General features: G+C 41.0%; 3 protein-coding genes and 1 long non-coding RNA gene across 9 annotated transcripts in view; 2 read left to right on the top strand and 2 right to left on the bottom strand.

Annotated features, from left to right (window-relative positions):
• Window positions 1-654: 654 nt before the first annotated feature.
• Window positions 655-1,833, bottom strand: LOC124293239. The gene is made up of 2 exons (XR_006903153.1): window positions 1,696-1,833; window positions 655-1,350 (listed from the first exon to the last, which is right to left on the bottom strand). It is a non-coding gene; the product is annotated as an uncharacterized LOC124293239 (long non-coding RNA).
• LOC107226051 (prolyl endopeptidase) lies at window positions 1,276-6,332 on the top strand. Of its 2 annotated transcripts, none has more exons than XM_046733284.1 (13): window positions 1,276-1,329; window positions 2,197-2,313; window positions 2,459-2,682; window positions 3,062-3,249; window positions 3,551-3,776; window positions 3,971-4,130; window positions 4,213-4,413; window positions 4,525-4,707; window positions 4,796-4,909; window positions 5,017-5,165; window positions 5,294-5,506; window positions 5,616-5,943; window positions 6,067-6,332. In XM_046733284.1, exons 1-13 carry the CDS (start codon window positions 1,291-1,293, stop codon window positions 6,130-6,132), a joined length of 2,208 nt encoding a protein of 735 aa, XP_046589240.1. In that variant the 5' UTR covers window positions 1,276-1,290; the 3' UTR covers window positions 6,133-6,332. The 2 variants fall into 2 exon arrangements, with proteins under 2 accessions (XP_046589240.1, XP_015522210.1); XM_015666724.2 differs by lacking the exon at window positions 1,276-1,329 and adding an exon at window positions 1,847-2,026.
• Window positions 6,333-6,516: 184 nt separating this feature from the next.
• Window positions 6,517-12,827, bottom strand: LOC107226046 (sodium channel protein Nach-like). 3 transcript variants are annotated; one of them, XM_015666719.2, is made up of 6 exons: window positions 12,578-12,827; window positions 9,712-9,924; window positions 9,299-9,601; window positions 7,361-7,945; window positions 7,133-7,242; window positions 6,517-7,043 (listed from the first exon to the last, which is right to left on the bottom strand). In XM_015666719.2, the coding sequence occupies exons 1-6, from the start codon at window positions 12,736-12,738 to the stop codon at window positions 6,907-6,909; spliced, it is 1,509 nt and encodes a 502-aa protein (XP_015522205.1). In that variant the 5' UTR covers window positions 12,739-12,827; the 3' UTR covers window positions 6,517-6,906. The 3 variants fall into 3 exon arrangements, 2 of the variants coding, with proteins under 2 accessions (XP_015522205.1, XP_046589256.1); XM_046733300.1 differs by lacking the exon at window positions 12,578-12,827 and adding an exon at window positions 11,025-11,190; XR_006903148.1 differs by having other exon boundaries at window positions 7,027-7,043; window positions 7,133-7,238.
• LOC107220093 (exostosin-1) overlaps window positions 7,774-27,562 on the top strand; it is a 30,251-nt gene continuing 10,462 nt past the window's right edge. The window contains exon 1 of one of the 3 annotated variants that reach the window (XM_046733288.1): window positions 7,774-7,896. The gene's annotated coding sequence lies outside the window, so the exon portion shown is untranslated. Of the gene's footprint in view, window positions 8,507-27,562 lie in introns of all 3 variants that reach the window. The other 2 variants (XM_046733290.1, XM_046733287.1) reach the window with 2 other exon arrangements.

A 27,562-nucleotide genomic window follows, 5' to 3' on the forward strand; every position in this document is an offset into this window, starting at 1 on the left:
ACCTTAAACGATGTTCGCACAATACGACGTGTATAATTGGTACGTAGAAATAAAATCCACTTTTCGGTATAAGCTGCCCGCTCTATCTGAAATGCTCAACCCTACCAGCAATTCTGGCATTTGCTATACCGACAGAACTTGTCTTTCGCTCACCGTACTTGTCGCACAGAATAATAACAAACAAAGGCAGTAAAAACTGCAAAGTTGACGAGCGAATCCTCGATATTTTTTCTTCATGTTTTTTTCTCCGGAAGCTTTCAATTCCTCCAAAATTTAGGAGGAGTTCTCTTAATTTGGCAACACTGCGCGGAACTTTCGCGGGGGGCTCAACTCCGTGGTGCGGGAACCAAATGCGTGCCAAAGGCCACAGAGACGAGCGCATGCAACGCGATAAAATGAGACAGCTACACGTCCGTCTATGTAAATTGCGATACTGTCTACCCCAGTAATCTCTCGCAATTTACCATGCGTACAAATGTTTACATGCAACGAGATTCTTCGGTGTACATATACGCGTATATTTTTATCTTCTTCGTTTCTACATCTCTTATCTACATATAATATGTATACAATAAAAATGTCTATCTGTCCGTATGTTCGCTTATAACTCCAAAAGTTAGTGAACCAGTTTTGATTCTTTTTTTCTGTAGGTAAGTGTAACGTTTGGGTAGGTTTTAGGCTGTATGTCGTCACAACGAGATCAATACTTTTGACGATATAACGATATTTACAAGCCAAGTCGGAAGAGGATCACACACTTGTGCGAACGCCGAATGAACTCTGACAGACAGAAGAAATTCATGATCAAGAGTTTCCAACGTCTCGGCTCAAAAAGTCTAATAATTTTGTCACGATAAGCATTTGAAAATATTAGCGAACGGAGCCGCGCGCGACGGGCTGCTAGTATTAAACATGTATTAAACATGCATACGTACTACCTTTAAAGAAAGATTTACCTATTCTGCAGCTGATTTTTATAATAATTATACATCATTTTCAAGTATAGGAGTATAACTTTATCCCTTCCACCAGCCTGATTTTATCTAAACTTTGCATACAGTATAGGTACAATCAAAATGTAACAGATTGTAATTTAATGGAGGGATACCATAATCGCGGGGTGTTACGCAATATCATCGGGTACCCGACTGCTAGTGCGTTATCACCGCTAGCCTTTTCTTCTGTATCGTTTCGCCCCATCCTCATTCGGATTTTTTTTTTTTCTTGCCATGTTTTGTTTTACTACTGATGTTTTCGCCTCGATGTGATGAGGAAGCGTTGATTCAGATCATGCTCAAAATTCGTGTTGATTGCATGGTGTTGTCTGAGGTGAGTTTCATAGCCGTTATCCTGTAGGTGAAAAACTATATCAATTACGTTTCTCGCTGCGCTATGAGAGTTGTATGCATTTGCAACGATTTTCTACGTGTTTTTAGGGAAATCGGGACATTTAGCGTCAAAAAATTGTTTTCGTAAAAAATAATAAATATGCATATTTTGTCATAAAAACTTGTAGATTTTCAGGAAAATTTCTACCTTTTCAGTAAAAATTCTACAAGCTGGTAGAACTTTTAACGAAAGTTGACAATTCCTTACGAAAAACTACGCATATTTACAATTTTGTAAAAAATAATATATGTTCCAATTTCTGCAAAAATTCGTAGTAGTTGAAATTTTCACCAGGGTACCACGTACTGTAGAACAAGAGGCAATACGCTTTAATTAACGAAGATACGATCCTCATTGCTGATTGCAGAGATTTTACTCCGTGCTCGGTTCATCTGATATCCTACACATAAGTATGTGCGCATTGATGTACGCGAAAAGTGATTAATTCCCGTTCGCGATGGTCGCCCCGCTCCAGCTGCCGGCCGCCGATGGGATTAAGTGTTTATTGTCGCGTACACGAGTCTTTATAAAAAGTAGTATCGGTACAGCTATAAATAGAAGAGCAGAGGCCGCCCTAGTTAGCTGGAATCACTTACGATCCCTGCATATCGCGAAAACAGATAGGCTCTATTCGCCGGTACATAAGCACCATTTTTACTATTGTCAGATGTAACTTGTTAGATATACCTAACCTTATTTTCAGCAGTTTCGAACATCGAAAACTGCTGCTCCACTGTTGCGTGGTAACAATACTCACTTTCTTATTAAAGGAGAACGCAGAAATTTATGAAATTTTTATACCGGCAGGTGAAACCTGACTTTACATCGTACACTGAACGACGTGATTGTAAAATCATGACAAAGTTTTCATATCCCGAAGCTCGTCGTGACGAAAGTATCGTCGACGATTATCACGGAACTAAGGTTAGGTTCTTCAATACCCTACACTTTTCTTGTGCAATAGTAGTTATTTGATCCATCATGCGTATGATTCTTCCTCTTTTCACGACTAGTATTCAACGTCCGTTATCCTTACCTTCTTCCAGACTGAAAACATTTTTTTTTACAGATTGTAGATCCGTACAGATGGCTGGAAGATCCAGACTCGGAGGAGACTAAAGCCTTCGTAGAAGCTCAAAATGCTATAACAAGGCCATATTTAGACGCTTGTCCAGTACGTGAAAATATACATGATCGTTTGAAACAGCTTTGGGATTTTCCAAAGTATTCCTGCCCTGCTAAGCACGGAGAAAAATATTACTTCTACAAAAATACCGGATTACAAAATCAGAGGTTTGCCTTAGTTTGCGTATGCTTATTGTAAACTATAGTATCAAATACTCGTGATGTGTAAAAATTCTCAGTTATATGTACTATACATGCAACATCTTATCTAAGTTGACTTAGCTTTGGTTAATGTCATTTTTTGTATTGTTGTTTTCTCTTGTGTGAAAAAAATCATTGTTCGCCGATGAAATATTGTTTTATATTCAAACTATGCTCAATCGTTGCCACTTGTATACTTTGTCGTTACAAAATGTAATTTCTTAACACTTGATCTTGAGTATTAGATCTCAGTTTATCAGAATATGAATCTCGCAAGGTCACATTGTTATAGTTGTTGCCTGACCGATCATGTTATAAGTAAGACAATAAAATTGTCCATTTACAGCGTCCTATACGTGCAAAGCTCAATAGACGCAGAGCCAAGCGTATTTCTAGATCCTAATACTCTGTCCCAAGATGGAACTGTTGCTATAAGTAGTAGTAAATTTAGCGAAGATGGTGGTATCTTTGCTTACGGGCTTTCAAGCAGTGGCTCGGATTGGAAAACGATCCATTTCATTGACACAGTCACGGGTACAGTACACAAGCTCATCAATTCTTAAAAGAAATACTATTATTTTGCTGTAGCAGCAGGTTGAGTAGCTGTTGTAACAGATTTCACGCCTTTTGGTTTTCACATGGGTCTTCAGACTTTTGCATATACTTATTATCAGGTTGTCTTTCACTGCTCAACAGTTTACGCTGGTTTTATTTCCTCTATTTTGATCTTCGCACCTCCTTATTACATCTGATTAATAGAAGTTTGAAAGTTTTAACAATAGCATAAAGTAATGTGCATCAAGTGCAATTTAATTTTGACCGATATTATCTTCAGGCGAAAAATACCCGGAAGTTTTAGAAAAGGTCAAGTTTTCACCAATAGCTTGGACCCACGATAACAAGGGTATTTTCTACTGCCGATATCCTGAACAGAAAGGAAAAACTGATGGATCAGAAATTCAAGGCATTGAGCATCAAAAGCTCTATTACCACTCCGTTGGCACTCCACAGTCCGAGGATATTTTGGTTATTGAATTTCCAGATCAGCCCTTGTGGAGAATGTGAGGGGAATTTTGTAGATCAATAATTTTAATGTAACTAGCAAACAAGCCTAAATTTTTAACGCACATGCTTCATTGGTACAGTGTGGCTCTTAGTATTTATTTCGTACACCGTAAAGAAAGTCTAAGTGGGTTCACTGACCATTGGTATTATTTATCGACGAATGATTAACAGATATTCCTTCCTTTCTTAGTGGCGCAGAAGTAAGTGATTGTGGAAATTGGTTGATTGTTATGCCCCTGAAGGATTGTAAAGACAATTTAGTGTATTTCGCAGAACTGAAGCCGGGAACTAAAATCAGTGGAAAACTACCGCTCACTAAAGTTGTGGATAAGCTGGATGCTGATTACGAAGTTGGTATACTGGAAATTGATCCTAATACGATTGATAGTCTTTTTCCATCTACAATACGTATTGTCAAAATTTATGTCATAGTACATCACCAATCTGGGATCCAAAGCTGTTTTTCGCACAAATAAAAATTCTCCCAATTACAAGCTGATAACAATTGATCTGCATGATTGGGTGCAGTCCAAATGGGGCGAACTATTGCCAGAAGATCCCCATAACGTTTTGGATTGGGCTAGCGCAGTGGACGGTAATAAGTTTGTCGCTTGCTATATCGAAGATGTCAAGGTAATAAATCATTGAAATTGTAAACGTGTACGTTATTGACTCGGTTTGTAAAGTTTTATCTACTTTTATTTTTCTGACCTGAACTACAACGGGCACTACATTTATTTGCAGAACGTACTTCAATTATATTCTTTGGAAACTGGACAGCTACTCCGTACTTTCCCAATTGATGTCGGAACGATAGTTGGCTTTTCTGGTGACAAAAAATATTCTGAAATATTTTATCAATTCACGAGTTTTCTCACCCCTGGTATAATATACACCACGGACCTGAAAGATGACGCTGAACCAAAGGTGAACTGTCGAGTCGTATCCTAACAGGTCTATTGCGTGTACGACAGACAAGTTATCTCACAAGTACAAATTTACTTGATATTTTCAGATACACCGTGATATTAAAGTGAAAAACTTTGATCCAGATTTGTATCAGACTAAGCAAGTTTTCTACACTAGCAAGGATGGAACTAAAGTGCCCATGTTCATTGTTATGCAAAAGGTAATAAAGTACCTCTTGATTATTTATATCTGCAGTTTCCTCTTACTTTTGACGAAAATATTTATTATTTAAAAATTTTTTGGGAAACTTCTTACCATCTATTCCAGGGTGCCATATTGGACGGCTCAATGCCTGCTCTTCTCTACGGGTACGGTGGATTTAACGTTAGCATTCAACCAACCTTCAGCGTCACCAGACTGGTATTTGTCCAGCACATGAACGGAGTGCTTGCGATTCCGAACATCAGAGGTGGCGGGTAATACAATTTGACATTTTTTTTTGTGAATAATATTGTCATTACAACAGCAACTGATATGGAGACACATGTAAGAACGGATGTAAGATTCCTGTGACAATATACATAGATGGTGTATAATTTTACAGTGAATATGGTGAAAAGTGGCATAATGGAGGTCGATTCCTAAACAAACAAAATGTGTTTGACGATTTTCAATCTGCAGCTGAGTATTTAATCAGTAATAGATACACAACATCGAAAAAACTGATTATTCAAGGTGGCAGCAATGGAGGATTATTGGTCGCAGCATGTATTAATCAGAGACCAGATCTATTTGGAGCAGCCATTGCTCAAGTCGGGTAGGAGTCAATTTGTCGTGACCAAAAATTTCATTTCGCTAGTCATCGTCTTCTTATCCCTTGTAATATTTTGCTGCTTTTCGTTGAACGAATATGTTTTTTCTTTCAGAGTGATGGATATGCTGCGCTTTCATAAGTTTACCATCGGATATGCTTGGGTGTCTGACTATGGTAGTTCAGACGAAGAGAAACACTTTTCTAATCTGTTGAAATACTCACCTCTGCACAACGTCAGTTTGAAAAATAAGGAGCAACAGTATCCAGCAACTTTGTTGCTTACAGCCGACCATGACGATAGAGTTGTACCTTTGCATAGCCTTAAACTCATCGCGACTCTTCAAAATGAGTTGGGAAAATTACCTCAACAAGAGAACCCTATTCTAGCTAGAATAGAGACCAAAGCTGGACATGGAGGTGGCAAACCAACAGCCAAGGTGGTGAGTGGACAATGCTATAATTTACGCAAATTTGTACGGAATCGATTAAAGAAACAACTCTGTCATTTTAAATAATAATAGAAAACTAGCTCAATATTTGATGCAATTATACCTCTTTTGCAGATCGAAGAAAGCACGGACATTTTATCATTCATTCTTCAGGCGCTTGGTTTGAAATTCAAAGCTTGAAACGGTGCGTAAATCATAATTGTATTGAAAGAATTAATTGACGTTAAACTTTAAACCTACACAACTGATTCTGAAGAATAACGGGTGAGGATCATGAAACAGGTCATGACGTATGTAACTCGTTAACCAAGGGAGTACTATGCTACTTTTATAAATGATGACTTGCTGTATGAAAGAATGAAATTATTATTTTCCATCAACACTCTTTTATTGCTAATAATTATACCTCAATGAAATACCAACCAGTTTTCACACAGATATATTTCCAGACAATGAAAGGGAAAAAAAAACATGTTTACACATGTTTACGTGATACATGCTGCGTGAAATTTTATTTATCAATACCGGGAAATGTATAAATAATGATTATTCTGTATATCAATCTGTATATCAAAGCGATTTTTATTGGTACATAGAAATACTTGGAAATAATTGGGGAATTGAATAAAATATAAATTCTCCAGGAAATGATTGTACCTGAGCGATTTAAGTGCCAGATACTGATTTCGTGCTACGAATCTATCAAAATTAGATAAAGACGAACCAGCATTGGTTAGATTAGATAGAAACGTTGATTCAAAGTGACGGTGTTACAAAATAATTAATGCAAGCTCGAAGTTAGGTTTGGACATCGCGATTACTTAACATAAATAGTACCTTGGCGATAGTAAGATTATAACACGAATTCCATCCTCGTTGTACTTACAATACTACCTTGCATAGTAGGCTTGAGAAAAGTATTCGCAGATACCCAGATGCAGTAATCCTAGTAAATTACCTTTTAGTAGTTGGATTGCGATTTCTTCTCATTCTCAGTTTGTTCGGCAAGCAGATACAGAAGAAGTATAAAATCTCAACCAGCGAAATGAAACTGCAGCCCAAGAAGAGACTGAACACTCCCCCCAGGGAAGCTGAAAAAGCATATTGCAGGGCAGGAATTTGAAGAGTTCAGAGAACGTGCGTAGGCGTGAGACCTTTCGCCTTATCGTAAGTTACTCACAAAGTAGATTGATCCAAGATTGAACTACGTCCCTGCGCTGGAGCGTCATCACTTGCGAGGCGAGCGTTATGTGCAACGCAGTTGCGTTTGGGATTCGGTTTACGTCCTTGCTGTTTGAATTGTAGATGGAGAAAAAAAAATTGATATATCCCCATGAGGCGTGTACTAGGTATGTGATTATGTTTCCGCGCGGCGAATTCAAATGAGTAACCATGCTAATCCACTCACTAGAATGGAGAAGGAGCGAACTCCGGGGCGTTGAGCGGTATCGTCGTCGTCTCTACGCTGTAGCTCGTCTCCTCGCATTCCGGTATGCACCGACACTCGGGGTCGCTGGGCTTCAGAGAGCTGGAGCCGATCATATTCTTCGACAGGCATATCATGTGGGAAAAATTGCAAAACTTGAAGTCCCGCTCGTTAGTGAAAGAGTAGAAGGTCTGACACCGACATATGTTCCTGATTATGCGCTCGCGGCACGACACGTAACAGTTGCTTTTGCGATAAGGGGGCGAAGACTCGTCCACAATTACGCATCTTCTAACATCCTGCCCGATACTTAGCACTTCGCTGCTACTCGTTAGTCGATTTCCGTTCACGCTGGCGATCGTCTCGTGGCCCGACGGCGCGACGAATTCCAAAGCCGCGGGACCCGGGTAATTTAGGGGCTCGTGGATCAGGACCTTTATTCCGTCGCCGTAGAACGCCGACGAGAGTCGATCCTCCTGCAGCGGGTTCATCAGGAATGAGAGAAGAAATCGCGCCCCGTAAGTCACTGAGTGATGTTCCTGATCCTTCGACTCTTCGGCTGCGAACCTGCGCTCGGTTGGTTCGCGTCATTTGCATTAAAAATTACAATATATGTACATGTAATATAGACTTGAAAAACAGAAATATCTCTCCGAACATCAAACTTTGTGTAGAAAACCAAATCAGGATTGAAAATAATTTAAATAAATAAATATTAATCCGGGCCCTATTTATAACAATCTTACACTACGTCGATATACTTGGGAATAATTACTTGATATATTACGTCAACGGAAATACCGTGCTTCGTTGTAACTAATAACAGCTATTCGCAAAACGAAATCAACTCTCCGTCCGTGCAACTACTTATTTAGCCACGCGTCGTGCTACACTTCACCGTTTCTTGTTTGTTCTTGTTACGATATACTAAAATAATACGCAATCAGAGTTGCGGTTTCCTTTCAAGTCCGCTCCATGAGTTTCTCTTTGAACTTTGCCCTGCTACGTAGAAAGAAAATAAAGACCTTGCTGACCGATTGCTGCAGTCGTTGTTCACGATTCACAGAATATAGCCTGCATTGAATCAACGATAAAGAAAATTCAGGGCATCAATGTGATTTCAGAGCGGTATGTAGTTTTTTATTTCTATAATCCTAATTTAAATTCTCACACTTCCGCTTTACTCCAACGATTTTTAATTTTATAGTCAATTCTTCAGAGTGTAACTTTAATCCGAAACTCTGATGCGTTTTCGGACACGTTCAGCTTGTCGGCGAAATAATGCTTGTACATTCTACCACGTATTCAACACGCGTCAGATTAATAACCGAGTAACGCGTTGCCGGCCTTTCCGCGTAATTCAATCCGTCAAGTCTTTCTTAGGTTTCGTTCACCACTCTCCAGTTGCACCGGCCACACACTTACACGTGTATTCTCTTTCTCTGTCTCTGTTCGTCTCTCTCCTAAAGTTGATTGTCAACGGCTCCTAGTTAGTAAAACTATTGCGTCATTACATCCGAGTGTAAGAGTCTTTGAGTAATAATAATCACACTACGTATACTCTCCTCTCTTATTTTGCATAATGTTTAGCATCATTCTGCTCAGTCAATTTTCCCTCTCCTAACGCGTGTTCGTTTTTTTATTTTTTGTCAAATTTACGTCATTCAAAGGGGACACAATATGTCCTACACTCTGTTTTGTATTTTACGTGTCTACCTATTTCTCGTCCCCCCACTTCTGACCGTAGTAATTACATACACGTTCAATGTAATCTTTCGATATCCAGGGTCAATTCTGAGCTCCATTAGCGGGCAGTCCGCTGTCTCAAAGATATGGTTAATCGATTAGTATAAGTTAAGGTTTGACGTGCCGCGATAAGAACTTGTCATTCCTATCAATTCGCACCTGAGTAAAGCTTACCTTCTCCTGGCGGATGAGGCGTGGTGGTAGTTAAACGAGCAGCATAGCCCGTAAGGGGTCAGCGAAGGCGACATTAAGCTTTTGCAGGGCACTTCGCGATTCGCCCTTTTGCACACGATTAGGTATTCGCTACAGTTCGGGCCAACTTTCTCGAGGAATTCGTGAATCTGCAGAGCGTTCGAGTTTAGGAGCTCTTGCATGACTTCAAGCTCCCTGGGAAACGTATTCGATGGCTCGATCGCCTTCCTCACTTGTCTCACGGCGTTTATCAATTCTTCCCGCGGAACATCTTTCGGCTTCAATCTGAAATATTATAGCATCAGGAATTTATTGTAAAACGAGAGACTTGCGGAGGATATCAGGGAACTGTTATAGTATATGATAGAAAAGGGACAAGCGGGGGAGCGACTCACGTTTCATGCGAGTTAAGATAACTTTCCAACTTCTGTCTCGTCGCCATTGTGCCGTGGCACAAGGTTACGGCGGGTAATTGAAGGTCCCATGCAGGATGTTGAGTGCTCACAACGGTCGTCCTCATGCTAGCCGCGCGATGTCTTTCGTAGAAGCGGCTGGACAACAGCCCGGCGCATACTATGGATATGCTCACGATTGTTAGCCAAATAAACCTGTTGCAATAGCAAGCGAGTTGGGTCAGAAAGGCTAGAAGGAATCGTTCGGGTCAACGAGAGGTCTGCTCTATAACACGTATAATTTGTACTCATATTCAGTCTATTTTGATCGTCTTCAGAATCCCAAGCATTATCATGTGCACGAGTCTTGACATTAATCACTTTTTTATCTTTCAGCTAGTTGTGATTTAACGTATGCCAGAACCTGCAGCCTTACGCTGTACGTATACAGGGTGAGGAAAAAGTATGGAAACCCCTAGAAATCTCGCGGTGTTCGGTGAAAAGAAGATTCAATGGTGACATTTGATTTAACTTTGAACATCATCATCAAGGTAATTTTGCGTTCGTCTCTGATTTTTCAAATGGGAACCCCCAAAGAGCGCAAAATCTTACGTTTAAATGTGTGTCCAGAGTCAACGTGACCTCTACGGGTCAAATAAAGGCCGAAAGTATGGTTGGTAACAATGACTCGGATAGTTTTGAGGATCCGCATCTCACGGAAGATGGTTCGCACAAAAGTTGTCACGTTTGGTCGAGACGATCTGATTTACTTTTAAAGTTGATCTTGAAGTCAAACTTCGAGGTTCACTATTTTTGAATGAAAGGGGTTTCCGTACTTTTTCCTCACCCTGTATGTACATTACGTAACTTCGTTGTTCGTTTAAAACGGTGACATTGAAACCGTTTTTCTATTACCTTCCCAAGAACAACAGGCTGCCGAATCGTTCGTGTATATATAACACCTTTGGCCTGTAACGTATATATTTTCTTCCCTTTTATGAAAGGTTTTCCGCGATAAGTTTTCTTCGTCAAAGAATAGAATACTTTCAAGCGATGATATCGCTTTAAGCTTTCGGCGAAAGATATATACACGCATGAGTCACGCGAATATTTACTTGAGCGAAATATTGACTAAAACTGATTTCTCTTCCCACCCACCGCGACCGTTGTTCTCGGTCCCTGGAACCGGTGACTAATCGCAAGATATCGCTTATTGTTAAACACGCGCGTCTATGACGCAGTTATGATTTACGGTGAAGTTTTACAAGTTCCTGCTGTACCAAAACTCGACGATTAATTTATTCCAAGGTTATAACTTTTGTAACTCGCGCAGATGTGCAACACGAAGCGCTGTTCCATTTCTTCCCTTGATATGTACCAGTCGTACAGCAGCCGCCTACATCATGTACAGAACCCACTCTGGGAAGAAGCAGCAAGCTTGCGTCTAATCTGTCTGCCACATGGAGTCTCGACCCCCAGCGGCACATCTGTCGTTGCAAACCCATACAAGGGTCAAGTGTTGGGTATTCAACTACGTATAAAGATTGGCGGAGGTGAATTGCAGTCTGCTTGTATACATATCTATACGTATATGTATAGGTATAACATCGGCCGCTGCATCCGCTACTGCCTCTAATTATAGCCGTTAAGTCCGAGGGAAAAATAACTCAAGATTTGAGTGACAATATCATTTTTTTGAGTTCAATTCATTTAAATTGATTCGTGTAAATTCAACTTGACTTTTGTTTTATTTCGAATTAATTTTTGCAATTCAGATAAACTTCTACAATTCGACTTGATTTAATACAATTCATGAATTTCAGGTTTTTTCACCGTAATTCTCGATAATTTATTTTAATAACAAGTGAATTTCAAATTCACTTTTTTTTAATTCGACTTCATTTTTATCCCCCTGTGAACAGATAATTCTGACACGAATTCAAATTAATTCAAATCAACTTGACCAAATCTTCTACAATTTAGTTGATTCTCATTAATTCAGAAACCTATTAACGTATCAATTGAGTGAGTTATTTTTATTATATTTACGTTACTCGTCCCCTACCAATTATGGTACCGATAGTTCTGGAATATTATAGTTAATATATATAGTTGCCTATGAAATGAATGTACACATCTGATCCTGAATAGAACCTGCCTTCGTTGCTTCCTTGCCGTCATCATGGGCGCATACGCATATGTATATTAGAGTATATGTATTGCCAGTAGCAGTTATACACTAGATATCTGTCGCACATGCGACCTCAATTTTAACGACCTTCAATCGGCCATCGTATACATATATATATATATCTATAATAACTGCCATACATACACATAATAATCGCGACAAATGATAATACGTCTGCAGAAACTGCAAATACGGTTTGAACCAAGATTTCTGTATCTCGGTCGGGTTCTGCTGATTAAAATTTGTAATTTTAAATTTGACCAAGTCTCGCCGTTCCGAGATGTCAACAGTCATTCCGTCTAAAATTTGATCAAGCTCTACTTTCGCTGCTGTGCTCATACGCGTAACGAATCAAAGCAAAACTCACATGCACAAAGTAATGCTAGATTTATTTACTGTTTTATGGATATTGTGCTATCGCGTGTGTATAACTTATACAAAGATTACGCAACTGGTTGAACGATGAACGTGGTATTGAGTAATGATATAAGAAAAACTACCGGACGTAGGTCAGATCCGTGGTATAAAATATTTAACGATCATTTGGCTTCACCTTGGGAATACCTGTACTGAGTTGCATAACATAAAAAAGGTGAGAACATGTGTTATATCTACAAGGCTAAATTTGAAAAAAAGTAAGAAAAATGAGCAAAAGTTGTATTGTAAAATTATACGAACCCGTCTGTCTTTAATTTTCTTTGCGTGGTGTATTTTAGACCGTGGATACTTGTCTCTGCTGCGAATTCATTGTATACGTCAACGAGTATTTGCCAGTAGCCGATACGCTTCGGTCGAGCTGGTAGATCTTGGGGAACTCTTGTTATTTTAATTCTATTCATCGTATACCAGAATATTGGTGAAAATTTTCTTTTCAATACGCTACGAATCCCACGTTTTTCCACAATGCGATTCTTCCGTAGGGACACCGCCTCGACGCCTACGGTCAATCAATAGCCTCATTATCATGTGGCAAATACGTCGCGACATGCGTATATCGACGTATGCGTGGCTATGATTTGAAAATTTTCCATTTCGTGTGTTATCGACTCTACTGTGAGTACGTTTTTCAGCCTGAGCTCACACTCTCAAGTTTCAAATATAAAAAGTCATGCGCAATATGCGTACCCCTCAAGATCCACTCTTGATTCGTAACTCCAGCAATTCAGGGGCAATTATGTTATATGACATGAGATAAAGGCGTGAGAAAAGTAGTACCTGAGCATGCTCAAGTTGAACGTTTCTACTCCTTCGATCTCAAATGCATTTGTGGTAATTCCGATACCGCTGACAGTGGTGTGTAATTTGAAGACTATGAGTCAAAGCCAGAGCTTTCACACTCCATTAGGACGAAAATTTTCAGCGGGTGCTTTTTCCTTCATAATTTCTCTCCTGTTGAGCCCACGCTCTTTTCGCTGCGTTTTCTGAGTTCCCGGTGGTCCAATTAGTCAGGTGAGGGTCATACAAATCGAATCCGAGACCAAAAATTTTCGGCTCCAAAAATAAAGAAAAAAGTAAGGCTAACCCCTTTGCATTTTTGGCGAAAATTTACGCGATTTTGAAAAGTGCTGCAACAATTTCTTTCTGGCACTATTCCGACGTAATTTTGCGAGAGAAATCGATTGGGCGCAGTCCCAATACGCTGCGATCAACGCATCAAAAGTTAGAGCCGAAAAACGAGAACCTGTGTTTTCGGCATTTCTCAGCAGGTGCTTTTTCCTTCGTAATTTCTTTCCTGTTAATCCCACGCTCTTTTCGCTGCGTTTTCTGAGTTCCTAGTGGTCCAATTAGTCAGGAGAGGGTCATACAAATCGAATCCGAGACCAAAAATTTCCGGCCCCAAAAATGAAGAAAAAAGTAAGGCTAACCCCTTTGCATTTTTGGCGAAAATTTACGCGATTTTGAAAAGTGCTGCAACAATTTCTTTCTGGCACTATTCCGACGTAATTTTGCGAGAGAAATCGATTGGGCGCAGTCCCAATACGCTGCCATCAAAGCATCAAAAGTTAGAGCCAAAAAACGAGAACCTGAATTTTCGACATTTTTCAGCAGGTGCTTTTTTCCTCGTATCTTCTCTCCCGTTGATCCCACGCTCCTTTTGCTGCGTTTTCTGAGTTCCTTGGGGTCCAATTGGTCAGGAAAGAGTCATACAAATCGAATCCGAGACCAAAAATTTTCGGCTCCAAAAATGAAGAAAAAAGTAAGGCTAACCCCTTTGCATTTTTGGCAAAAATTTACGCGATTTTGAAAAGTGCTGCAACAATTTCTTTCTGGCACTATTCCGACGTAATTTTGCGTGAGAAATCGATTGGGCGCAGTCCCAATACGCTGCGATCAACGCATCAAAAGTTAGAGCCGAAAAACGAGAACCTGTGTTTTCGGCATTTCTCAGCAGGTGCTTTTTCCTTCGTAATTTCTTTCCTGTTAATCCCACGCTCTTTTCGCTGCGTTTTCTGAGTTCCTAGTGGTCCAATTAGTCAGGAGAGGGTCATACAAATCGAATCCGAGACCAAAAATTTCCGGCCCCAAAAATGAAGAAAAAAGTAAGGCTAACCCCTTTGCATTTTTGGCGAAAATTGACGCGATTTTGAAAAGTGCTGCAACAATTTCTTTGTGGCACTATTCCGACGTAATTTTGCGAGAGAAATCGATTGGGCGCAGTCCCAATACGCTGCGATCAACGCATCAAAAGTTTGAGCCGAAAAACGAGAACCTGTGTTTTCGGCATTTCTCAGCAGGTGCTTTTTCCTTCGTAATTTCTTTCCTGTTAATCCCACGCTCTTTTCGCTGCGTTTTCTGAGTTCCTAGTGGTCCAATTGGTCAGGAGAGGGTCATACAAATCGAATCCGAGACCAAAAATTTCCGGCCCCAAAAATGAAGAAAAAAGTAAGGCTAACCCCTTTGCATTTTTGGCGAAAATTTACGCGATTTTGAAAAGTGCTGCAACAATTTCTTTCTGGCACTATTCCGACGTAATTTTGCGAGAGAAATCAATTGGGCGCGGTCCCAATACGCTGCGATCAACGCATCAAAAGTTAGAGCCGAAAAACGAGAACCTGTGTTTTCGGCATTTCTCAGCAGGTGCTTTTTCCTTCGTAATTTCTTTCCTGTTGATCCCACGCTCTTTTCGCTGCGTTTTTTGAGTTCCTGGTGGTCCAATTGGTCGGGAAAGAGTCATACGAATCAATTCTGAGACGAAAAATTTTTTGGTCAAAAAAAAGGAAGGTTAACCCCTTTGTATTTTTGGCGAAAATTTTCGAGATTTTCAAAAGTGCTGGAATAAATCAATTGTGGCACTATTCCGACGTAATTTTGCGAGGGAAATCGATTGGGCGCAGTCCCAATACGCTGCGATCAACGCATCGAAAGTTACAGCCAAAAAACGAAAACCTGAATTTTCGAAATTTTTCAGCAGGTGCTTTTTTCCTCGTATATTCTCTCCCGTTGATCCCACGCTCCTTCTGCTGCGTTTTCTGAGTTCCTTGGGGTCCAATTGGTCGGGAAAGAGTCATACAAATCGAATCCGAGACCAAAAATTTTCGGCTCCAAAAATGAAGAAAAAAGTAAGGCTAACCCCTTTGCATTTTTGGCGAAAATTTACGCGATTTTGAAAAGTGCTGCAACAATTTCTTTCTGGCACTATTCCGACGTAATTTTGCGTGAGAAATCGATTGGGCGCAGTCCCAATGCGCTGCGATCAACGCATCGAAAGTTACAGCCAAAAAACGAAAACCTGAATTTTCGACATTTTTCAGCAGGTGCTTTTTTCCTCGTATCTTCTCTCCCGTTGATCCCACGCTCCTTTTGCTGCGTTTTCTGAGTTCCTGGTGGTCCAATTAGTCAGGAAAGGGTCATACAAATCGAATCCGAGACCAAAAATTTTCGGCTCCAAAAATGAAGAAAAAGTAAGGCTAACCCCTTTGCATTTTTGGCGAAAATTTACGCGATTTTGAAAAGTGCTGCAACGATTTCTTTGTGGCACTATTGCGACGTAATTTTGCGGGAGAAATCGATTGGGCGCAGTCCCAATACGCTGCGATCAACGCATCAAGAGTTAGAGCCGAAAAACGAGAACCTGTGTTTTCGGCATTTCTCAGCAGGTGCTTTTTCCTTCGTAATTTCTTTCCTGTTGATCCCACGCTCTTTTCGCTGCGTTTTTTGAGTTCCTGGTGGTCCAATTAGTCGGGGGAGGGTCATTTAAATCGAATCTGAGACCATAAATTTTCGGCCCCGAAAATGAAGAAAAAGTAAGGCTAACCCCTTTGCATTTTTGGCGAAAATTTTCGCGATTTTGAAAAGTGCTGGAATAAATTCTTTCTGGCACTATTCCGACGTAATTTTGCGAGAGAAATCGATTGGGCGCAGTCCCAATACGCTGCGATCAACGCATCAAAAGTTAGAGCCAAAAAACGAGAACCTGTGTTTTCGGCATTTCTCAGCAGGTGCTTTTTCCTTCGTAATTTCTTTCCTGTTGATCCCACGCTCTTTTCGCTGCGTTTTTTGAGTTCCTGGTGGTCCAATTAGTCGGGGGAGGGTCATTTAAATCGAATCTGAGACCATAAATTTTCGGCCCCGAAAATGAAGAAAAAGTAAGGCTAACCCCTTTGCATTTTTGGCGAAAATTTTCGCGATTTTGAAAAGTGCTGGAATAAATTCTTTCTGGCACTATTCCGACGTAATTTTGCGAGAGAAATCGATTGGGCGCAGTCCCAATACGCTGCGATCAACGCATCAAAAGTTAGAGCCAAAAAACGAGAACCTGTGTTTTCGACATTTTTCAGCGGGTGCTTTTTCCTTCGTAATTTCTCTTCTGTTGATCCCACGCTCCTTTTGCTGCGTTTTCTGAGTTCCTTGGGGTCCAATTGGTCGGGAAAGAGTCATACAAATCGAATCCGAGACCAAAAATTTTCGGCTCCAAAAATGAAGAAAATAGTAAGGCTAACCCCTTTGCATTTTTGGCGAAAATTTACGCGATTTTGAAAAGTGCTGCAACAATTTCTTTGTGGCACTATTCCGACGTAATTTTGCGAGAGAAATCGATTGGGCGCAGTCCCAATACGCTGCGATCAACGCATCAAAAGTTAGAGCCGAAAAACGAGAACCTGTGTTTTCGGCATTTCTCGGCAGGTGCTTTTTCCTTCGTAATTTCTTTCCTGTTAATCCCACGCTCCTTTTGCTGCGTTTTCTGAGTTCCTTGGGGTCCAATTGGTCGGGAAAGAGTCATACGAATCAATTCTGAGACGAAAAATTTTTTGGTCAAAAAAAAGGAAGGTTAACCCCTTTGTATTTTTGGCGAAAATTTTCGAGATTTTCAAAAGTGCTGGAATAAATCAATTGTGGCACTATTCCGACGTAATTTTGCGAGGGAAATCGATTGGGCGCAGTCCCAATACGCTGCGATCAACGCATCAAAAGTTACAGCCAAAAAACGAAAACCTGAATTTTCGAAATTTTTCAGCAGGTGCTTTTTTCCTCGTATATTCTCTCCCGTTGATCCCACGCTCCTTCTGCTGCGTTTTCTGAGTTCCTTGGGGTCCAATTGGTCGGGAAAGAGTCATACAAATCGAATCCGAGACCAAAAATTTTCGGCTCCAAAAATGAAGAAAAAAGTAAGGCTAACCCCTTTGCATTTTTGGCGAAAATTTACGCGATTTTGAAAAGTGCTGCAACAATTTCTTTCTGGCACTATTCCGACGTAATTTTGCGTGAGAAATCGATTGGGCGCAGTCCCAATGCGCTGCGATCAACGCATCGAAAGTTACAGCCAAAAAACGAAAACCTGAATTTTCGACATTTTTCAGCAGGTGCTTTTTTCCTCGTATCTTCTCTCCCGTTGATCCCACGCTCCTTTTGCTGCGTTTTCTGAGTTCCTGGTGGTCCAATTAGTCAGGAAAGGGTCATACAAATCGAATCCGAGACCAAAAATTTTCGGCTCCAAAAATGAAGAAAAAGTAAGGCTAACCCCTTTGCATTTTTGGCGAAAATTTACGCGATTTTGAAAAGTGCTGCAACGATTTCTTTGTGGCACTATTGCGACGTAATTTTGCGGGAGAAATCGATTGGGCGCAGTCCCAATACGCTGCGATCAACGCATCAAGAGTTAGAGCCGAAAAACGAGAACCTGTGTTTTCGGCATTTCTCAGCAGGTGCTTTTTCCTTCGTAATTTCTTTCCTGTTAATCCCACGCTCTTTTCGCTGCGTTTTCTGAGTTCCTAGTGGTCCAATTAGTCAGGAGAGGGTCATACAAATCGAATCCGAGACCAAAAATTTCCGGCCCCAAAAATGAAGAAAAAAGTAAGGCTAACCCCTTTGCATTTTTGGCGAAAATTGACGCGATTTTGAAAAGTGCTGCAACAATTTCTTTGTGGCACTATTCCGACGTAATTTTGCGAGAGAAATCGATTGGGCGCAGTCCCAATACGCTGCGATCAACGCATCAAAAGTTAGAGCCGAAAAACGAGAACCTGTGTTTTCGGCATTTCTCAGCAGGTGCTTTTTCCTTCGTAATTTCTTTCCTGTTAATCCCACGCTCTTTTCGCTGCGTTTTCTGAGTTCCTAGTGGTCCAATTAGTCAGGAGAGGGTCATACAAATCGAATCCGAGACCAAAAATTTCCGGCCCCAAAAATGAAGAAAAAAGTAAGGCTAACCCCTTTGCATTTTTGGCGAAAATTTACGCGATTTTGAAAAGTGCTGCAACAATTTCTTTCTGGCACTATTCCGACGTAATTTTGCGAGAGAAATCAATTGGGCGCAGTCCCAATACGCTGCGATCAACGCATCAAAAGTTAGAGCCGAAAAACGAGAACCTGTGTTTTCGGCATTTCTCAGCAGGTGCTTTTTCCTTCGTAATTTCTTTCCTGTTGATCCCACGCTCTTTTCGCTGCGTTTTTTGAGTTCCTGGTGGTCCAATTGGTCGGGAAAGAGTCATACGAATCAATTCTGAGACGAAAAATTTTTTGGTCAAAAAAAAGGAAGGTTAACCCCTTTGTATTTTTGGCGAAAATTTTCGAGATTTTCAAAAGTGCTGGAATAAATCAATTGTGGCACTATTCCGACGTAATTTTGCGAGGGAAATCGATTGGGCGCAGTCCCAATACGCTGCGATCAACGCATCGAAAGTTACAGCCAAAAAACGAAAACCTGAATTTTCGAAATTTTTCAGCAGGTGCTTTTTTCCTCGTATATTCTCTCCCGTTGATCCCACGCTCCTTCTGCTGCGTTTTCTGAGTTCCTTGGGGTCCAATTGGTCGGGAAAGAGTCATACAAATCGAATCCGAGACCAAAAATTTTCGGCTCCAAAAATGAAGAAAAAAGTAAGGCTAACCCCTTTGCATTTTTGGCGAAAATTTACGCGATTTTGAAAAGTGCTGCAACAATTTCTTTCTGGCACTATTCCGACGTAATTTTGCGTGAGAAATCGATTGGGCGCAGTCCCAATGCGCTGCGATCAACGCATCGAAAGTTACAGCCAAAAAACGAAAACCTGAATTTTCGACATTTTTCAGCAGGTGCTTTTTTCCTCGTATCTTCTCTCCCGTTGATCCCACGCTCCTTTTGCTGCGTTTTCTGAGTTCCTGGTGGTCCAATTAGTCAGGAAAGGGTCATACAAATCGAATCCGAGACCAAAAATTTTCGGCTCCAAAAATGAAGAAAAAGTAAGGCTAACCCCTTTGCATTTTTGGCGAAAATTTACGCGATTTTGAAAAGTGCTGCAACGATTTCTTTGTGGCACTATTGCGACGTAATTTTGCGGGAGAAATCGATTGGGCGCAGTCCCAATACGCTGCGATCAACGCATCAAGAGTTAGAGCCGAAAAACGAGAACCTGTGTTTTCGGCATTTCTCGGCAGGTGCTTTTTCCTTCGTAATTTCTTTCCTGTTAATCCCACGCTCCTTTTGCTGCGTTTTCTGAGTTCCTTGGGGTCCAATTGGTCGGGAAAGAGTCATACGAATCAATTCTGAGACGAAAAATTTTTTGGTCAAAAAAAAGGAACGTTAACCCCTTTGTATTTTTGGCGAAAATTTTCGAAATTTTCAAAAGTGCTGGAATAAATCAATTGTGGCACTATTCCGACGTAATTTTGCGAGGGAAATCGATTGGGCGCAGTCCCAATACGCTGCGATCAACGCATCGAAAGTTACAGCCAAAAAACGAAAACCTGAATTTTCGAAATTTTTCAGCAGGTGCTTTTTTCCTCGTATATTCTCTCCCGTTGATCCCACGCTCCTTCTGCTGCGTTTTCTGAGTTCCTCGGGGTCCAATTGGTCGGGAAAGAGTCATACAAATCGAATCCGAGACCAAAAATTTTCGGCTCCAAAAATGAAGAAAAAAGTAAGGCTAACCCCTTTGCATTTTTGGCGAAAATTTACGCGATTTTGAAAAGTGCTGCAACAATTTCTTTGTGGCACTATTCCGACGTAATTTTGCGAGGGAAATCGATTGGGCGCAGTCCCAATACGCTGCGATCAACGCATCAAAAGTTAGAGCCAAAAAACGAGAACCTGTGTTTTCGACATTTTTCAGCGGGTGCTTTTTCCTTCGTAATTTCTCTTCTGTTGATCCCACGCTCCTTTTGCTGCGTTTTCTGAGTTCCTTGGGGTCCAATTGGTCGGGAAAGAGTCATACAAATCGAATCCGAGACCAAAAATTTTCGGCTCCAAAAATGAAGAAAAAAGTAAGGCTAACCCCTTTGCATTTTTGGCGAAAATTTACGCGATTTTGAAAAGTGCTGCAACGATTTCTTTGTGGCACTATTGCGACGTAATTTTGCGGGAGAAATCGATTGGGCGCAGTCCCAATACGCTGCGATCAACGCATCAAAAGTTAGAGCCGAAAAACGAGAACCTGTGTTTTCGGCATTTCTCAGCAGGTGCTTTTTCCTTCGTAATTTCTTTCCTGTTAATCCCACGCTCTTTTCGCTGCGTTTTCTGAGTTCCTAGTGGTCCAATTAGTCAGGAGAGGGTCATACAAATCGAATCCGAGACCAAAAATTTCCGGCCCCAAAAATGAAGAAAAAAGTAAGGCTAACCCCTCTGCATTTTTGGCGAAAATTTACGCGATTTTGAAAAGTGCTGCAACAATTTCTTTCTGGCACTATTCCGACGTAATTTTGCGAGAGAAATCAATCGGGCGCAGTCCCAATACGCTGCGATTAACGCATCAAAAGTTAGAGCCGAAAAACGAGAACCTGTGTTTTCGGCATTTCTCAGCAGGTGCTTTTTCCTTCGTAATTTCTTTCCTGTTAATCCCACGCTCTTTTCGCTGCGTTTTTTGAGTTCCTGGTGGTCCAATTAGTCAGGAGAGGGTCATACAAATCGAATCCGAGACCAAAAATTTCCGGCCCCAAAAATGAAGAAAAAAGTAAGGCTAACCCCTTTGCATTTTTGGCGAAAATTGACGCGATTTTGAAAAGTGCTGCAACAATTTCTTTGTGGCACTATTCCGACGTAATTTTGCGAGAGAAATCGATTGGGCGCAGTCCCAATACGCTGCGATCAACGCATCGAAAGTTACAGCCAAAAAACGAAAACCTGAATTTTCGACATTTTTCAGCAGGTGCTTTTTTCCTCGTATCTTCTCTCCCGTTGATCCCACGCTCCTTTTGCTGCGTTTTCTGAGTTCCTTGGGGTCCAATTGGTCGGGAAAGAGTCATACGAATCAATTCTGAGACGAAAAATTTTTTGGTCAAAAAAAAAGGAAGGTTAACCCCTTTGTATTTTTGGCGAAAATTTTCGCGATTTTCAAAAGTGCTGGAATAAATTGATTGTGGCACCATTCCGACGTAATTTTGCGAGAGAAATCGATTGGGCGCAGTCCCAATACGCTGCGATCAACGCATCGAAAGTTACAGCCAAAAAACGAAAACCTGAATTTTCGACATTTTTCAGCAGGTGCTTTTTTCCTCGTATCTTCTCTCCCGTTGATCCCACGCTCCTTCTGCTGCATTTTCTGAGTTCCTTGGGGTCCAACTGGTCGGGAAAGAGTCATACGAATCAATTCTGAGACGAAAAATTTTTTGGTCAAAAAAAAAGGAAGATTAACCCCTTTGTATTTTTGGCGAAAATTTTCGCGATTTTCAAAAGTGCTGGAATAAATCAATTGTGGCACTATTCCGACGTAATTTTGCGAGGGAAATCGATTGGGCGCAGTCCCAATACGCTGCGATCAACGCATCGAAAGTTACAGCCAAAAAACGAAAACCTGAATTATCGACATTTTTCAGCAGGAGCTTTTTTCCTCGTATCTTCTCTCCCGTTGATCCCACGCTCCTTTTGCTGCGTTTTCTGAGTTCCTTGGGGTCCAATTGGTCGGAAAAGAGTCATACGAATCAATTCTGAGACGAAAAATTTTTTGGTCAAAAAAAAAGGAAGGTTAACCCCTTTGTATTTTTGGCGAAAATTTTCGCGATTTTCAAAAGTGCTGGAATAAATAAATTGTGGCACTATTCAGACGTAATTTTGCGAGAGAAATCGATTGGGCGCAGTCCCGATACGCTGCGATCAACGCATCGAAAGTTACAGCCAAAAAACGAGAACCTGAATTTTCGACATTTTTCAGCAGGTGCTTTTTTCCTCGTATCTTCTCTCCCGTTGATCCCACGCTCCTTCTGCTGCATTTTCTGAGTTCCTTGGGGTCCAATTGGTCGGGAAAGAGTTATACGAATCAATTCTGAGACGAAAAATTTTTTGGTCAAAAAAAAAGGAAGGTTAACCCCTTTGTATTTTTGGCGAAAATTTTCGCGATTTTTAAATGTGCTGGAATGAATTAATTGTGGCACCATTCCGACGTAATTTTGCGAGGGAAATCGATTGGGCGCAGTCCCGATACGCTGCGATCAACGCATCGAAAGTTACAGCCAAAAAACGAAGACCTGAATTTTCGACATTTTTCAGCAGGTGCTTTTTTCCTCGTATCTTCTCTTCCGTTGATCCCACGCTCCTTTTGCTGCGTTTTCTGAGTTCCTTGGGGTCCAATTGGTCGGGAAAGAGTCATACGAATCAATTCTGAGACGAAAAATTTTTTGGTCAAAAAAAAAGGAAGGTTAACCCCTTTGTATTTATGGCGAAAATTTTCGAGATTTTCAAAAGTGCTGGAATAAATCAATTGTGGCACTATTCCGACGTAATTTTGCGAGGGAAATCGATTGGGCGCAGTCCCAATACGCTGCGATCAACGCATCAAAAGTCACAGCCAAAAAACGAAAACCTGAATTTTCGACATTTTTCAGCAGGTGCTTTTTTCCTCGTATCTTCTCTCCCGTTGATCCCACGCTCCTTTTGCTGCGTTTTCTGAGTTCCTTGGGGTCCAATTGGTCGGGAAAGAGTCATACGAATCAATTCTGAGACGAAAAATTTTTTGGTCAAAAAAAAAGGAAGGTTAACCCCTTTGTATTTTTGGCGAAAATTTTCGCGATTTTCAAAAGTGCTGGAATAAATCAATTGTGGCACTATTCCGACGTAATTTTGCGAGGGAAATCGATTGGGCGCAGTCCCAATACGCTGCGATCAACGCATCGAAAGTTACAGCCAAAAAACGAAAACCTGAATTATCGACATTTTTCAGCAGGAGCTTTTTTCCTCGTATCTTCTCTCCCGTTGATCCCACGCTCCTTTTGCTGCGTTTTCTGAGTTCCTTGGGGTCCAATTGGTCGGGAAAGAGTCATACGAATCAATTCTGAGACGAAAAATTTTTTGGTCAAAAAAAAGGAAGGTTAACCCCTTTGTATTTTTGGCGAAAATTTTCGCGATTTTTAAAAGTGCTGGAATAAATTAATTGTGGCACCATTCCGACGTAATTTCGCGAGGGAAATCGATTGGGCGCAGTCCCAATACGCTGCGATCAACGCATCGAAAGTTACAGCCAAAAAACGAAAACCTGAATTATCGACATTTTTCAGCAGGAGCTTTTTTCCTCGTATCTTCTCTCCCGTTGATCCCACGCTCTTTTTGCTGCGTTTTCTGAGTTCCTTGGGGTCCAATTGGTCGGGAAAGAGTCATACGAATCAATTCTGAGACGAAAAATTTTTTGGTCAAAAAAAAAGGAAGGTTAACCCCTTTGTATTTTTGGCGAAAATTTTCGCGATTTTTAAAAGTGCTGGAATAAATTAATTGTGGCACCATTCCGACGTAATTTTGCGAGGGAAATCGATTGGGCGCAGTCCCGATACGCTGCGATCAACGCATCGAAAGTTACAGCCAAAAAACGAAGACCTGAATTTTCGACATTTTTCAGCAGGTGCTTTTTTCCTCGTATCTTCTCTTCCGTTGATCCCACGCTCCTTTTGCTGCGTTTTCTGAGTTCCTTGGGGTCCAATTGGTCGGGAAAGAGTCATACGAATCAATTCTGAGACGAAAAATTTTTTGGTCAAAAAAAAAGGAAGGTTCACCCCTTTGTATTTATGGCGAAAATTTTCGAGATTTTCAAAAGTGCTGGAATAAATCAATTGTGGCACTATTCCGACGTAATTTTGCGAGGGAAATCGATTGGGCGCAGTCCCAATACGCTGCGATCAACGCATCAAAAGTCACAGCCAAAAAACGAAAACCTGAATTTTCGACATTTTTCAGCAGGTGCTTTTTTCCTCGTATCTTCTCTCCCGTTGATCCCACGCTCCTTTTGCTGCGTTTTCTGAGTTCCTTGGGGTCCAATTGGTCGGGAAAGAGTCATACGAATCAATTCTGAGACGAAAAATTTTTTGGTCAAAAAAAAAGGAAGGTTAACCCCTTTGTATTTTTGGCGAAAATTTTCGCGATTTTCAAAAGTGCTGGAATAAATCAATTGTGGCACTATTCCGACGTAATTTTGCGAGGGAAATCGATTGGGCGCAGTCCCAATACGCTGCGATCAACGCATCGAAAGTTACAGCCAAAAAACGAAAACCTGAATTATCGACATTTTTCAGCAGGAGCTTTTTTCCTCGTATCTTCTCTCCCGTTGATCCCACGCTCCTTTTGCTGCGTTTTCTGAGTTCCTTGGGGTCCAATTGGTCGGGAAAGAGTCATACGAATCAATTCTGAGACGAAAAATTTTTTGGTCAAAAAAAAAGGAAGGTTAACCCCTTTGTATTTTTGGCGAAAATTTTCGCGATTTTCAAAAGTGCTGGAATAAATCAATTGTGGCACTATTCCGACGTAATTTTGCGAGGGAAATCGATTGGGCGCAGTCCCAATACGCTGCGATCAACGCATCGAAAGTTACAGCCAAAAAACGAAAACCTGAATTTTCGACATTTTTCAGCAGGTGCTTTTTTCCTCGTATCTTCTCTCCCGTCGATTCCACACTCCTTTTGCTGCGTTTTCTGAGTTCCTTGGGGTCCAATTGGTCGGGAAAGAGTCATACGAATCAATTCTGAGACGAAAAATTTTTTGGTCAAAAAAAAGGAAGGTTAACCCCTTTGTATTTTTGGCGAAAATTTTCGCGATTTTCAAAAGTGCTGGAATAAATTAATTGTGGCACCATTCCGACGTAATTTTGCGAGGGAAATCGATTGGGCGCAGTCCCGATACGCTGCGATCAACGCATCGAAAGTTACAGCCAAAAAACGAAGACCTGAATTTTCGACATTTTTCAGCAGGTGCTTTTTTCCTCGTATCTTCTCTCCCGTTGATCCCACGCTCCTTTTGCTGCGTTTTCTGAGTTCCTTGGGGTCCAATTGGTCGGGAAAGAGTCATACGAATCAATTCTGAGACGAAAAATTTTTTGGTCAAAAAAAAGGAAGGTTAACCCCTTTGTATTTTTGGCGAAAATTTTCGCGATTTTTAAAAGTGCTGGAATAAATTAATTGTGGCACCATTCCGACGTAATTTCGCGAGGGAAATCGATTGGGCGCAGTCCCAATACGCTGCGATCAACGCATCGAAAGTTACAGCCAAAAAACGAAAACCTGAATTATCGACATTTTTCAGCAGGAGCTTTTTTCCTCGTATCTTCTCTCCCGTTGATCCCACGCTCTTTTTGCTGCGTTTTCTGAGTTCCTTGGGGTCCAATTGGTCGGGAAAGAGTCATACGAATCAATTCTGAGACGAAAAATTTTTTGGTCAAAAAAAAAGGAAGGTTAACCCCTTTGTATTTTTGGCGAAAATTTTCGCGATTTTTAAAAGTGCTGGAATAAATTAATTGTGGCACCATTCCGACGTAATTTTGCGAGGGAAATCGATTGGGCGCAGTCCCGATACGCTGCGATCAACGCATCGAAAGTTACAGCCAAAAAACGAAGACCTGAATTTTCGACATTTTTCAGCAGGTGCTTTTTTCCTCGTATCTTCTCTTCCGTTGATCCCACGCTCCTTTTGCTGCGTTTTCTGAGTTCCTTGGGGTCCAATTGGTCGGGAAAGAGTCATACGAATCAATTCTGAGACGAAAAATTTTTTGGTCAAAAAAAAAGGAAGGTTCACCCCTTTGTATTTATGGCGAAAATTTTCGAGATTTTCAAAAGTGCTGGAATAAATCAATTGTGGCACTATTCCGACGTAATTTTGCGAGGGAAATCGATTGGGCGCAGTCCCAATACGCTGCGATCAACGCATCAAAAGTCACAGCCAAAAAACGAAAACCTGAATTTTCGACATTTTTCAGCAGGTGCTTTTTTCCTCGTATCTTCTCTCCCGTTGATCCCACGCTCCTTTTGCTGCGTTTTCTGAGTTCCTTGGGGTCCAATTGGTCGGGAAAGAGTCATACGAATCAATTCTGAGACGAAAAATTTTTTGGTCAAAAAAAAAGGAAGGTTAACCCCTTTGTATTTTTGGCGAAAATTTTCGCGATTTTCAAAAGTGCTGGAATAAATCAATTGTGGCACTATTCCGACGTAATTTTGCGAGGGAAATCGATTGGGCGCAGTCCCAATACGCTGCGATCAACGCATCGAAAGTTACAGCCAAAAAACGAAAACCTGAATTATCGACATTTTTCAGCAGGAGCTTTTTTCCTCGTATCTTCTCTCCCGTTGATCCCACGCTCCTTTTGCTGCGTTTTCTGAGTTCCTTGGGGTCCAATTGGTCGGGAAAGAGTCATACGAATCAATTCTGAGACGAAAAATTTTTTGGTCAAAAAAAAAGGAAGGTTAACCCCTTTGTATTTTTGGCGAAAATTTTCGCGATTTTCAAAAGTGCTGGAATAAATCAATTGTGGCACTATTCCGACGTAATTTTGCGAGGGAAATCGATTGGGCGCAGTCCCAATACGCTGCGATCAACGCATCGAAAGTTACAGCCAAAAAACGAAAACCTGAATTTTCGACATTTTTCAGCAGGTGCTTTTTTCCTCGTATCTTCTCTCCCGTCGATTCCACACTCCTTTTGCTGCGTTTTCTGAGTTCCTTGGGGTCCAATTGGTCGGGAAAGAGTCATACGAATCAATTCTGAGACGAAAAATTTTTTGGTCAAAAAAAAGGAAGGTTAACCCCTTTGTATTTTTGGCGAAAATTTTCGCGATTTTCAAAAGTGCTGGAATAAATTAATTGTGGCACCATTCCGACGTAATTTTGCGAGGGAAATCGATTGGGCGCAGTCCCGATACGCTGCGATCAACGCATCGAAAGTTACAGCCAAAAAACGAAGACCTGAATTTTCGACATTTTTCAGCAGGTGCTTTTTTCCTCGTATCTTCTCTCCCGTTGATCCCACGCTCCTTTTGCTGCGTTTTCTGAGTTCCTTGGGGTCCAATTGGT

This window comes from Neodiprion lecontei, chromosome 3, assembly GCF_021901455.1.
Source record: "Neodiprion lecontei isolate iyNeoLeco1 chromosome 3, iyNeoLeco1.1, whole genome shotgun sequence".
Lineage (NCBI taxonomy): Eukaryota > Metazoa > Arthropoda > Insecta > Hymenoptera > Diprionidae > Neodiprion > Neodiprion lecontei.